Source organism: Delphinus delphis, chromosome 13 (assembly GCF_949987515.2).
Source record: "Delphinus delphis chromosome 13, mDelDel1.2, whole genome shotgun sequence".
Taxonomy (NCBI): domain Eukaryota; kingdom Metazoa; phylum Chordata; class Mammalia; order Artiodactyla; family Delphinidae; genus Delphinus; species Delphinus delphis.
In genome coordinates, this window is record NC_082695.1 from 88662249 (window position 1) to 88675270 (window position 13022).

General features: G+C 58.4%; 2 protein-coding genes across 5 annotated transcripts in view; one reads left to right on the top strand and one right to left on the bottom strand.

Annotated features, from left to right (window-relative positions):
• KCNG2 (potassium voltage-gated channel modifier subfamily G member 2) overlaps positions 1 to 5182 on the top strand; it is a 71831-nt gene extending 66649 nt beyond the window's left edge. For both annotated transcript variants that reach the window (XM_060029268.1, XM_060029267.1), the window contains one exon: positions 4379 to 5182. In XM_060029268.1, the coding sequence (XP_059885251.1) occupies positions 4379 to 5179 (801 nt within the window). In that variant the 3' untranslated portion in view covers positions 5180 to 5182. The remainder of the gene's footprint in view (positions 1 to 4378) is intronic.
• Positions 5183 to 8154: 2972 nt separating this feature from the next.
• SLC66A2 (solute carrier family 66 member 2) overlaps positions 8155 to 13022 on the bottom strand; it is a 47781-nt gene continuing 42913 nt past the window's right edge. For 2 of the 3 annotated variants that reach the window (XM_060029270.1, XM_060029269.1), the window contains one exon: positions 8155 to 10067. In XM_060029270.1, the coding sequence (XP_059885253.1) occupies positions 9860 to 10067 (208 nt within the window). In that variant the 3' untranslated portion in view covers positions 8155 to 9859. The remainder of the gene's footprint in view (positions 10068 to 13022) is intronic. The other variant, XM_060029271.1, reaches the window with a different exon arrangement.

The window sequence follows — 13022 nt, forward strand, 5'->3', positions numbered from 1 at the left end:
ACTTCTTGCTGGGCGGGGACTCAGAGGGACGTGAGCCAGGTGGGGGCGGTGCAAGGCCCCGGGTCCCCTCACACCCGGTGTGAGCCGCGCCGAGACTGACAGCAGAGAGCATCAGGGGCGTCCACTGAGTCTGGTGTGTTCTCCTGACCTTTCCTTCTGTTCCTCAGCAGTGACAGAGGTAACCTGGGGAGGGGACTTGGGCTGGCTGGGGGCTCGGGGTCAAAGGTGAGACGTGGCCAGACGGGGGCAGCTGGGGAGGTCTGCACACTCTCTGGCTTCCGCTCTGGACGCCCCTGCACACGGAGCCCCGACACCGGGGTCCTCACTCACTGTCCACACCCAGCCAGCCATACTCTGTGAGATTAATTAATGTCTTTTTTAAAAATTAGCTTTGCTGGGCTTCCCCGGTGGCGCAGTGGTTGAGAGTCCACCTGCCGATGCAGGGGACACGGGTTCGTGCCCCGGGCCGGGAAGATCCCACGTGCCGCGGAGCAGCTGGGCCCGTGAGCCGTGGCCACTGAGCCTGTGCGTCCGGAGCCTGTGCTCCGCAACGGGAGAGGCCACAGCAGTGGGAGGCCCGTGTACTGCAAAAACAAAAGAAAAAACAGCTTTGCTGATATATAATCCACACACTGTACAGTTTGCCCAGTTGGAGTGTACGATTCAGCGGGTTTTCATATGTTCGCGGGTTGTGCTGCCGTCACCACCGTCAGATTTTAGAGCATTTCCACCTCGCAGAAGAGACCCAGTGCCTTCAGTACTCACTGCCCGGCCCCATCTCTCCCCCCACCAGCCCCAAGCAACCACGGATCAACTTTGTCTTTATAGATTTCCTTGTTCTGGATCCGTGAGAACAGAACCACCCAGCACGTGTCTTGTGTCACTGGATCCTTTCACTCTGAACTATCTTCAGGGCTCGTCTGTGTTGTAACAGGAACGAGCGCTGCATTCCTTTCCGTGGCCCAGTAATGTCCCCTTGTACGGCGCTACCAAGTTTTGCTGATCCATTAATCATCGGATGGACATTTGGGTTGTTTCCAGTTGTGAGTCGTGCGGCCACGAACATCCGTGTGCAGCTGCTTTGTGCACGTGCATGTTGACTTCTCTGGGCTCACACCTAGGAGTGGAATTGCAGGGTCATGTGAGGAACTGTATGAGGAACAGCCAGGCTCTTGTCCAAAGTGACTGGACGGTTGCATGTTCCCGTCAGCAGTGCACGAGGCCCTGATTTCTCCAGCACTTGTCGTCTGCTCTTTCATTCTGGCCGTGCTGGTGGGTGTGAAGTGGGACCTTCGAGTGGGTTTGATCTGCACTTCCCTGATGATTAACGGTGTTGAGCCCCATTTCATGTGCTTCTTGGCCACTTGTGTATCTTCTTCAGAGAGAGGTCTATTCAGATCCCTTGCCCATTTTTTAAATTGGGTTGTTTGTCTTTTTTTTTTTTTTTTTGCGGTACACGGGCCTCACTGTTGCGGCGTCTCCCATTGCGGAGCACAGGCTCCGGACGCGCAGGCTCAGCAGCCATGGCTCACGGGCCCAGCCGCTCCGCGGCATGTGGGATCTTCCCAGACTGGGGCACGAACCCGTGTCCCCTGCATCGGCAGGCGGACTCTCAACCACTGCGCCACCAGGGAAGCCCTGTTTGTCTTTTTTATGGTTGAGTCGTAGGAATTCTTCCTGTATTCTAGATACAAGTCCCTATCGTACATGATTTGTAAATATATTCTCCCATTCTGCGGACTGTCTTTAAAGACCTCATCTCCAAAAAGTCACCTTCTGAGGTACTAACAGTCAGGGCTTGAACAGAAGGGTTTTGAAGAGGAGCACTTCAGGCCTTTGAAGCGATTACGTTTTAAATTTGATTCAGTTTAATTCATCTATTTTATCTTGTTTGCTCCTGCTTTTGGTGTCACATCTAAGAAGACTCTGGGATCACTGGTTTCCAGCCTGAAGACCTTCCTTTCGAGTTCTTGTAAGGCAGCTCTCAGTCTTGTTTATCTGGGCAAGTCTTTATGTCACCCTCCTTTTTTAATGACAGCGTTGCTGGATGTAGGATTCTCGGGTGTCTTCTGAGCACTTTGAACACACTGCCCGCTGCTTTCTGCTGAGATGTAGGCGTAATCTCGCCAGAGTGAGCTCTCAGGTGACCTGTCGCTGTCTCTGCTGCTTCCAAGGTTTCCTCCTTGTCTTTGGCGGTCAGCATTTTTCCTGTGATGTCTTTTCCCTGCTGGAGCTCAGTGAGCTTCCTGGGTGTGTAGGTCCTTGTTTTTCAATCGATTTGGAAGTTTTCAGCCACGGTTTCTCGAACACTCTTGTCCTCCTCTCCTCTCCCCTTCCTGCTGGTACCTGGATTCCCTGGTTCCAGCACGATCCTTGCGTCTCTCTGTTCTCAGCCTGCGTAATCGTCAGCAATCGATCTTCAAGTTCACCAAACCTTGTCTCTGACAGTTTACATCCACTGCTGAGCTCCTACAGTGAATTTTTTGTGATTGTACTTTTCAACTTCAAAATTTCCACTTGGTTCTTTTTAAAGTTTTCTTTATTGATCTTCTCCATCTGATGGAACGGATTGTCATCATACTTTCCACTACTTCTTCTTCTTCTTTTTTTTTTTTTTTTTTTTGCGGTACGCGGGCCTCTCACTGCTGTGGCCTCTCCCGTTGCGGAGCACAGGCTCCGGACGCGCAGGCTCAGCGGCCATGGCTCACGGGCCCAGCCGCTCCGCGGCACGTGGGATATTCCCGGACCGGGGCACGAACCCGCGTCCCCTGCATCGGCAGGCGGACTCCCAACCGCTGCGCCGCCAGGGACGCCCCTCCACTACTTCTTTAATCAAGTTCTCCTTCGTTCTGTGAATGTGTTTATAAGGGCAGCTTTGAAGCTTTCTGTTCAATCTGACGTTGGGTCGCTCTCGCTGGCAGTTCTGTTGCCTGATTTCTGATGTGTGGGTCATACTTCACTGTCTCTTTGCCTGCACTGTGATTTTTTATTGAAAACTAGACATTTTAGACAATACAATTTAGGAACACTGGATATTGCCTTCCCCTGTTCCCCAGTTCAGGGCACATTACTGTCATTTGCTTGTTTAGTGATTGGTTGGATTATTTTAGTCAAGTCCATTCCTGCCCTGCCCCCTGCCCCACACACACACACACACACACACGCACGCACGCACGCACGCACACATGTTCAGCCCTTGGCGCTGCTCCTCTAAGAGGCCCAGTCACCCTGGGAGGACACTGCTTTTGGTAGCACTTGGGTCTGTTTCCCTGAGGGAACTTTGAAAGTCCTCTGATTGCTGGCTGACTGCTCTATTGTTTTCAGCTGCCCTTGGGCATAAATTCCTCTAGCAGCCAATCCAGCCGCTTTGCGGCTCTCAGGATGGAACAGTTTCTGAGGTCAGCTGATACTCGTTCTGACTCCAGGAGGGCTCCTCCAGTTCTGCACCCCAGTTCTCTCCTGCAAACTGGCCACCCCACAGCCTAGGCTGTGTCATTAGGTCCACAAACGTCCTCTTGTTTTCCTTCACTGCAACCTCTACCACTCTTGAGAGCACCCTTGGGTTTGAACTTCACCACTTTCTGTTGCAAATGAAGTCGGTTCCTCTGGAAGTGATCAGGGGCATCTCACTTACAGTCTGCGTCTCCGCTACACAGCATCTCTGTGCCAGGGCTCTGGGCCTGGGGGTGGGGCAGTGGCAAGCTCCTTCCTTGGTGACCCCTATTCTCTGAGCTGACTGCCCTGCAGAGAGATGGGGAGCCAGCGGGCTGAGGTCCTCTCTGTCGTCTCTCCTGGCGTGGAACCACCCTCACAAGCGGGGGCGAGGGCTCTGGGGGTCCCGGCGTTCTCAAGATACAGCCTCCGTTCCACTGCAGGGGTGGGGGCTGCGTGGGAGCAGGTGCCCCTCTTCCCAGCCGCACTCCCCGGGGACTCAGCCCACGGGACCAGGGAGCCCCGCGTTGGTGGCTGCAGCCTCTGGACTGGAGCCCCCTCCTCGCTGAGCTGGGACGCTGGGGGAGTCTCGGTTCAAATACCAAAGACTCCTTTTTAAACCAATTTCCACAGATTTTCTTGAATACATTTGTCAATTTCTGTTGTCCTCAGGAGTGTTTCCAGAGACTTTAAGTGGTTGTTTTTTAACGATTTTCTCTGGTTTTGCTGGGGAGTTGGTCCGCTGAGCTCTGATTGCTGTCCTGTGGGAAGCCAACCTCCCAGTAAATTTTTGTGTTGTTTTTCTTTTTACAGGAATTGGGCTTTTTTGGTGTACAACCCTTGCCCTTACAGTGGCACATGTGCACGGGTGGGCGTCAGGAGGAAGGGCAGCCCGGGAGGGACAGGCCTCCCTGCCCCCAACACGTGTCCCCTTCTCCCCCCCCAGGGCGAGTGCTCCCCCAAGTGCCGCAACCTATTTGTGCTGGAGACGGTGTGTGTGGCCTGGTTCTCCTTCGAGTTCCTGCTGCGCTCGCTGCAGGCTGAGAGCAAGTGTGCCTTCCTGCGGACACCGCTCAACATCATCGACATCCTGGCCATCCTGCCCTTCTACGTGTCGCTGCTCGTGGGCCTGGCGGCGCGGCCGGGCGCAGGCGGCAACAAGCTGCTGGAGCGCGCGGGGCTGGTGTTGCGGCTGTTGCGCGCGCTGCGCGTGCTCTACGTCATGCGCCTGGCGCGCCACTCGCTGGGGCTGCGCTCGCTCGGCCTGACCGTGCGCCGCTGCGCGCGCGAGTTCGGGCTGCTTCTGCTCTTCCTCTGCGTGGCCATGGCCCTCTTTGCGCCACTCGTGCACCTGGCCGAGCGCGAGCTGGGCGCGCGCCGCGACTTCTCCAGCGTGCCAGCCAGCTACTGGTGGGCCGTCATCTCCATGACCACCGTGGGCTACGGCGACATGGTGCCGCGCAGCCTCCCCGGGCAGGTGGTGGCGCTCAGCAGCATCCTCAGCGGCATCCTGCTCATGGCCTTCCCGGTCACCTCCATCTTCCACACCTTCTCGCGCTCCTACTCGGAGCTCAAGCAGCAGCAGCAGCGCGCCGCCAGCCCCGAGCCCGCCCTGCGCGAGGACAGCACGCACTCCGCCTCTGCCTGCGCCTCCGCCGCGGAGGACGACGGCTCGCAGGGCCCCGACGGTGCCGGCCCGACCGGGGACTCCGCGGCCGCGCTGTGGGCATCCGCGGGGCCGCCCTGACCCGGCGGGGACGCGGCACCGGCGAAGAGGCTGCTCCCCTGGAGCTCCAGGACCAGAACCGCATTCTCGCCTCCCGCTGCGCACGGAGGGACGGGGACGACTCTGGGGGCCCGGCTCCCTTTGCCGTGCATGTTGCTCGCTCCGCACAGCCCAGAACTTGGCCCGGGGCTGACCCCGGCCTGAATCGGGGGGTCACAGCCATCCTGTGCTTTGGAGTTGAACTCCAAGGAGCGTCACCAGCCTGTCCTCCGCTTTCCTTCTGCCTCTGGACTTTTGACTCCGTGATGGCCAGCTAAAAGTAAATTCAGCGATCCCAGAAGCTCCAAGCCTGTAGCTCGTCCCCAGGCCTCACTTTGACCTTCCCCTGCGCGTCACTGGTGGGGGTGGGGCGCAGTGGGGCTGGGAGAGGGCACAGTCCCTTCCTGCGCCCGCCGTGTCACCCACAGTGGGCCATGCCCATCAGAGGGGGTCTCCTCATCACGCCTGCAGAAGCCCACATCGCTGCCAAGCGATAGGGACAGAGGTATGACACTGATGCTCACAGCACGCCAGTTCCTTCGGGAGAGGGAGGTCCCAGCCCTGACCTCTGACCTCCCTTCCCCGGCACAAGCTCCGTGGGGATCTTCCGGGATCCCTCCTCATCTGTTCGCCCCTGAAAATGCCCGGCAAAGCTGAAGGCCTGCACGTCAGCCGGCCCCACCCTCCCCTCGGGCAGCCCGGCCCCCGGCCCCGCCCGGGGTGACTGAGCTGCTTCTCTGGAGGCCAGAGGAATCTGTGCTCGTCACTTCGCTCGTCACCCAGCACGGCTGGTCGTCCGGGAAGAACCGCTTCCTCCTGCGGGGCGGGGAGGCCTCGCCGATTTTCCCTCCAAGGGTTCGGTCAGCGGTGGAGTAACCCAAGGCAGCTGTCCTCTGTCCTCCCCCCCCCCCCGCAGTGGCTCTGAGGGCACCCAGGCGCCCTGCAAGACCAGAGGCCACCTCGGGTCACGGGATGGGGTGCCCGTCGGCCATCCTGCTGGGAACCGCGGGTGTGTGGGGAGGGGCGGAGCACACCCACTGCCCACCACGCGGGCGGAGCGCCAGCCGCTGGCTTGTCTGTTCCGTCTCCCCACCGCCACCCCGACCACCCCCCCCACACCGTCCCTCCGGCTGCGCTCTGGAAGGCTCCGCTGGCTGTGGCCTCGGTTGCCCATCTGGGTTGGGGGCCGGGAACTGGCCAGGTCCCCGCCGGCCTGCTCCCTCATGCATGTCAAGGAAACCCAGACTGGAGACACTCCTATGGGACAGCTCTGTGCGTCTCCTGCAAGACGTGGTGTTGCCATCACTGCCTCCTTGGCCACCTACTGAAAACGCTCGAAAGCACTGCAGGAGGGAGGACAGGAGACTGAGTTTGCGAATGCAGCTGTCTCAACCCCCCAAGTGCTGTGCCGAGAGCGAGGGTCAGTTCCCGCCGACTCACGACTCGCTCACGCGGGGGCACTGGGTTTGATCTGGCCACCAAACCAGTGGGCAGGCTGAGTGGGCCAGGCACACCCCTCTGCACCTGAGTTTCCCCATCGGTACAACCAGAGTGATCCGGAAGAACCCTCTGGCTCCACAGCCCCAAGATGCAGGATCCTGGTCCCCGCCAGAGCTGTCTGGTTGACCCCAAAACGTCTGCAAAGCGTTTAGGGGGTGACTTGCGTCTGTGACATTCCAGGAATCAGCCAGCGCTCCCCTTCCCCTCAGGGCTGCTTTCTGCACAGGCTGTGCATCCTCCCTTGGGCCCTAACGGGCCCTCCCCCACCCCCAGCTGACCCGCGTGTGCCACTCAGACTGAACAGGGCAGCTCCAGGGCTGAACATGCTCCACCGTCAATGTTGAGGGTTGGAAACCCCCATATTTGCTTCCAAAATAGCCCCAATTCCTGTACTCCTTATCTTTGGGGAAAATGCATCCCCCGCCTCTGCGCGCGCGCGCGCACACGCACAGAGTTTCTTCTTGGCCAGCTGGATACCGGGGCTGGGGTGGTGAGGGCAGCTCGAGAGCTGTGGGCAGGGTGCCGGCACCGTTTGCAGCTCTTTATCTGCTCAGAGCTTTCAGCAGCTCAACTGAACGAGATGAACTTTCTCACGCACCCCAGGAGCTGGGGCAACAGCACCATTTTGTTCCCATTTCCAAAATGCTATCCTCGTTGAGAGGAAGAGCTATAAAAATAAACAGGGCATTTAGGGTTTGGGGGAAAAGTCACCTTCCTATATTTTTTTCACTAGAAGCCCCGCTTCTCGTGGGGCTATTAAAAACGTCTGCCCTTTCCCCGGTGGATGGCTGTGCCCAAAGCTCGGGGTTCAGAGCTCTCGGGGCAGCAGCTGGGCCTGTGAAACAGCTCTCTCTCCTCTGTGTCTGAAGGGCAGCTCCAGGGCTCGCTCCCCAGAGGAACACGGGAGCCTGTTCAGTGCTGTTTCCCGGCTCAGCAGTGAAGTCCCCAAAAGGCACCTTCATGTTTTTTGTTTTTTTTAGTATTTGAACTTCTACGGCATTAATTTTTTAATTAAAATAGTTATTTTCAATTAACACATTATCAGAAGGAAAACAAGATCTACCCCCAGAGCAGGACCCCTGTCCTGCGTGACTCAGCACAGGGGCTCCAGGGTCCACACCGAGGCTCCCTGCTGCCTGGGGCGGCCGCATCGGAGTCACCACCTTTGATCAGCTCCCTCAGACTCTCCAAGGCCAGCGCCACAGGCTGGGGTGACTCGCTGAAAAAACGTAAAATATATCACTTCCATGTATTTCGACTCTGTTGATTTTTTGGTCTTGCCCTCAGCAGAAATACTCTCCACGAAAAAAGAACTGCTCGGCACAAAGGGATCCAACCCTACTTGCTACACAGAATTACCCGTTTTCCTCGAAACACTTCTTCTGGCCTTGAAAGGAGACACTCCCCAACCTTTTGAGGCATCCCCTTGTTAAGGGAACTGTGTGAACTGGCGGAGACCAGGGCGCCACCACCTCCCCCCACCTGGCCCTGCTGGCACAGGACGGTCACTGTCCCCGGGGGCCTGAGGGAGCAGCCCCGGTCTCACAGGGGCCACAACTGTCCCCCACGGAGGAGACGCTGGCCCAGCCCTTCCCTGGGGTCCCCTGAGGTGAATGAGGACGAGACCGGCCCTTTACTCTGCCCTGGCCCCCCACTCCGACGCCACTCACAAGGCCACGCTGGATCCATGAGCAGTTTATTGAATTAAAGCCGCCCTGACAGAACCAGCAGTGCTCCCACACGTGGCATGTAGGTCACCCCTGCACTGGTAATGTGTTAATTTGGAGGCAATGACTGCTACAGACATCTCCTTTCATTTTTAAAAAGTAAACGTTTTCAAAGCGTCTTGCAGGCCAGAGAACTAAGCAGGATCCTCAAACATTCAGGAGTTTTTGAGGAAAACTCAGGAGGAGGAAACGGCTCCGCACGCCGTGCACTGGCCACGGCGGACGCTGCAGCTTTGGCACCAGCCCCAGGACCGTGGACGCTACAGGGCCACCCCTCTGCCTGGGGGAAGGAAAGCGCCTGCGGGAGCCGTGCGGAAGCATCTAAACACTTGCCCTGCGGGGCCCGGACTTGGAGCAGGGCCGCTGGGCACGGCTGAGATGCTCGTGTAAACCGAAGGGGGACCAGTGTCAGACCAGCACCCCACCACCGCCAGGCACAGCGGATGCGGAGGGCTGCACAGGAGGAGGGTGGCGGCAGGGATGCCCTGCACAGCATGGGGGAACACCTGCCTCGCTGTCCCCTGCCCTGACCCGCAGGCATCTCCAGGCCTGGAAGACAGACACCTAAGGCCATATCTGCAAGCACACGGTTCCCAGAGGAAAGGGATGCCTGTGCGGTAGCCCTCCGGGGGGATGGCCAGTGGGTCTGCCCCTTCCCAGGCAGCCCCGGGGGCTGCTGCACCCGCCATGCCCCAGGCCCCGCTCCCAACACCCCGGGGCTCACACTGGCCAGAGCCCGGCTGGAGACGGTGTGTCCACGGCAGCCTGCCCAGGAGGGGCCGGCGGAGCAGCGAGGCCACTGGGGGCCCTGGAAAGGGACCTACCTAGGGTTTAGCAACCAGAGCCCTGTGATGCTTTGGTACCTCACCCCGACGTGTCCCAGGCCCGACCCTGCTGGGAGTCACCCCCAGCCAGTCTGAGGCTGTGGGCTCCGTGGGCTGGGACCTGGGCTCTCCTGGTGCCGTTTCTCACTCCTGCCCCCCGTCTCTCCCATCTTGGGGCTCCCCAGCCCAGCTGCAGGCCCCCTTGGCCCCATCAGCCACGTCGAGGCCACGGGGGCTGAGATGTGGAGGTTTCCTGAGGTCCTCGGTCCTGCAGGGCCCAGGGTGGCCTCCTCCTGGTATATGAACATGACCCAGGCTCCAGCCAGCAGTATTTTGAGCCAAAGTGGGAGAGGAGACCTGCTTTTCCGTCACTTTGAGAGCAGCAGGCGCCCAGCCTGGGGGGAAAACCTGCTCACACGAGTCCTGGATAACAGAGCACAACGTCGGCACCCAGGCCCCATCACCCCCTGAGAGCCACAGAAGCTGAGCAAGACCCAATGGCTGGGACCCTGTCTCGGGGCCGCAGCACCCACCTGCCCCACTCGGGGAGGACAGGTGGCCTGGCCGGAGCCCACGGCCCGTGGTCCCGCATCCTCATCCTCCCGGCTGCCTCAGAGGGCCTTGGCGCTGGCGGGGTGCGCTGCGTGGGGGGCCGGCTTTAGGGGGTGGCGGGTGAACACGTAGGCCTGCCCCAGGATGGCCAGGTCCACCAGCACCTGCAGCAGCCCGCACGCTGAGAACTGCAGGGGCGCACCGTTCAGCAGGAAGTAGACCGTCTTGAAGGTGTCGCCGCTCGTCCACATGAGGACCATCTTGATGCTGTGGAGACATGAACTGTGGTCAGGGCTCACAGACCATGGATCAGGGGTCACGACCCCCGGGTCGGGGGGCATAATCCAGGGGTCAGGGGCCAAAATCTAGGGGTCAGGGGACATAACCCAGTGGCTAGGGGACATAACCCAGGGTCAGGAGACATAACCCAGTGGTCAGGGGTCCTAATCCAGGGGCCAGGGGACATGCCAGGCCCCCTGTCCTGGCCATGAAGCCACCGCGTGCATGGCCGCAAGGACAGGAAGGCCCTTCGGCAGGAGCAGCCTCAGCTCTCCAGAGCAGGGGAGGGGCTGGCACAGGGGCCGAGCCCACACGGCCTCACAAACATCCCATCCTTCCTGGCTGCAGGCACATCAGGTGTGTGTCCCTCGGGAGACACGCTGTGGCCTCAGACGGGAGGGAAGACCGCCACCTCCTCATGCCGCGTCCCACAGGCTGACCCTGCAGCACGAGAACTGGCCTGGGAGGGGCGGCCCTCTGCCCCCCACACCTGCACCCAGGGGTGCTGAGCAGGAAACCAGAGGCTGCCGGGCGAAGCAGGGTGATGCAGGCTTCTCCTGGGAATCCCCTCCAGGCCAGGCCCCTCACTCAAAACACAGCCTGAGGGCGATTCCATTCCTGGTCATCGGTGCCACTCTCGAAGTCTGAGATCGGTCCGTGTGGCACAGAGCGGCCCCGTGTCATCTATCGCTCACGTCTGCACACACCTTTCCACACACAGCATCTAACGCCTGGTTGCCAGGTAACGGGCATGAGCACCATCATGTTTTCCTGCATAAAGTGTTTAAATCAGACCCACTCCCACAGCAGGCACACACTGCGTGGCTCACTAAACCAGACCACGGCTTGAGGGGGGGCTGCCTGTCACAGGGCGGAGGAGAGGACCCTCAGGGACAGGATGACACCAGGCTGGAAGCCGTCTGTGCCCCAGGCAGGGCGAGCACTTTGCGCCCCTGAGGTGGCCCCGGTTCACCCCAGAGCTGGGCGGCCTCCGACCCCAGGTCAGCTCTTACCAGTAAAACCAGGCGAGGAGCCCATGGCCCAGTGCAGGGATGTCCATGTCCCCTGCTCTGCCCACAGGAGTGTCAGCCCGACCGTGCAGAACCGGGACAGGAAGTGGACAGCTCCCCTGACCTGCACCACAGCGTCTGGAGGCTCCCCTGATCCTTAATCAGGAGAATGACTCAGGGCCCGGGGAGGCCCAGAGGTTGGCTCCCGTCGACCCCGCAGCCGGCCACCCATCTGAACAGCCCAGCGCGTCTCGCTTGGCTTGTCGGGTTGACCCACATGGCGTTCAAAGACTTTTGTTTCTAATTAGCTGATACCTAACTCTGCATTTAAAACTCCAGGTTATTACATCATCAGTCCTTTTTCTCTGGCTTTCCACATTTATTTGACTTTGGTTTTTAGCAGTTTGTGATGTAATGCATGTTTGGGACTTGCTGAACATCTTAAAGCTGTACGGTGATCTTGCATCAAGTTTGGGAGGTCTTCAGCCGTTCTTTCTCCAGCATTCTCTTCTGCACCAGCCTTTCCCCTCTCCTGTGGGCTCAGGTGACACGAATGTTAGATTTCATGGTGCTGTCCCTGAGTCTGTTCTCTGTTTTTCCCCCGATTTTTTTTCTGTTGTTCAGACTTTCACTTTTTCTGTTGTTCAGACTTTCATTGATCTTCAAGTTCATTAATTCGTCCTCTGTCGTCACCATTCTACTACTGAACTACTGAAGTGTAGTTTTTATTTAGCTATTGTATTTTTCAATTTAAAAATTTCGAGCTGGCTTTTCTTACAGTTTTTATTTCTCTCCTGAGATGGTGCGTCTTTGCATTGATTTAAAGAGCGTCTGCTGTTGCCCTTTAGAGCAGTTACACTAGTGCCTTGAAAATCTGCTAATTCCAGTATCTGTGTCACCTTAGTTGACTGTTTCTCGATTCTTTGTTGTCTGTTGATTGTCTTTTGAGAGTTGCTGAGATTTTCCTATTCTTCGTGGTGAGTAACTTGGGTTTATATCCTAGACGTTTTTACCGTTCCGTAAGGAGACTGTCTTGCTTCAGTCCTGTGGAGAACGTCGTGTTTTATGTTCTACCAGGGAACCGACGCGGTTAAATTGAGTTCAAGCTGCAAGTTCTGGGTGGTTTTCAGGGGCTACGGCTCAATTTCAGCTCAGTTTTCAAAACCACTGCGGCGCTATTCGTATCTGCACTGTGTGGGCAGCCCTCGGTGGCCAGGCGGGGACTTGGGTGGTGGTGTGCCCCGCAGGTCCTGGAGGAGAGCCCTTCCTGCCCCTCAGACCAGGCAGAGCGGCTTCTCTCAGAGCTTTCTACCCAGCACACCGTTCTGGACTTGGGGCTGCGCTGGAGTCCAGGCTGGCAGATGTGAAAAAACAAAACGTCAATCCGTCTGCTCCAGCACCCAGAGCTGCTCCATCCGTCCTGTCCGGATTGTAGCTGCACCCGAGGGGAAAGACACGGTGGAGAAACGCACCAGAGTGACAGCTGCGGCGGAGCGGTGTGCGCCGGGGGACTGGGCACCAGTGTGGCCGGGTGGCACCAGGAGGCTGCGGGCACCTGGGCAGACCGGAGCCACCCATCTGATCTACAGAGATGCCCAGCCTGCCAGCGAGGCTGCTCCCAGCTTTCCACAGCTCGGAGCACCTCCATTTCAAAGGAAAACCCACACCCACAGAGCAAGCATTTCAAGGAGAAGCTCCCACAAGCAACCGCTATGTCTGCAAAAGGCCATGAAGACAGGAAGGGAACCAACGAGTCATAAATGAGTCTAGTTCCACTTTACAGAATTAAGAGCTGAGGCACAGTCTCCCCCAGAGGTACGAACTTAATAGGAGACCCAAAGACCCCCCCCCTCCAAAAACAAACAACACGGAGTGGCCTGTGCAGCCCCTTTCACGGAGGAGAGGCTGAGGCATAGAGAAGTCGGTGGCTTGC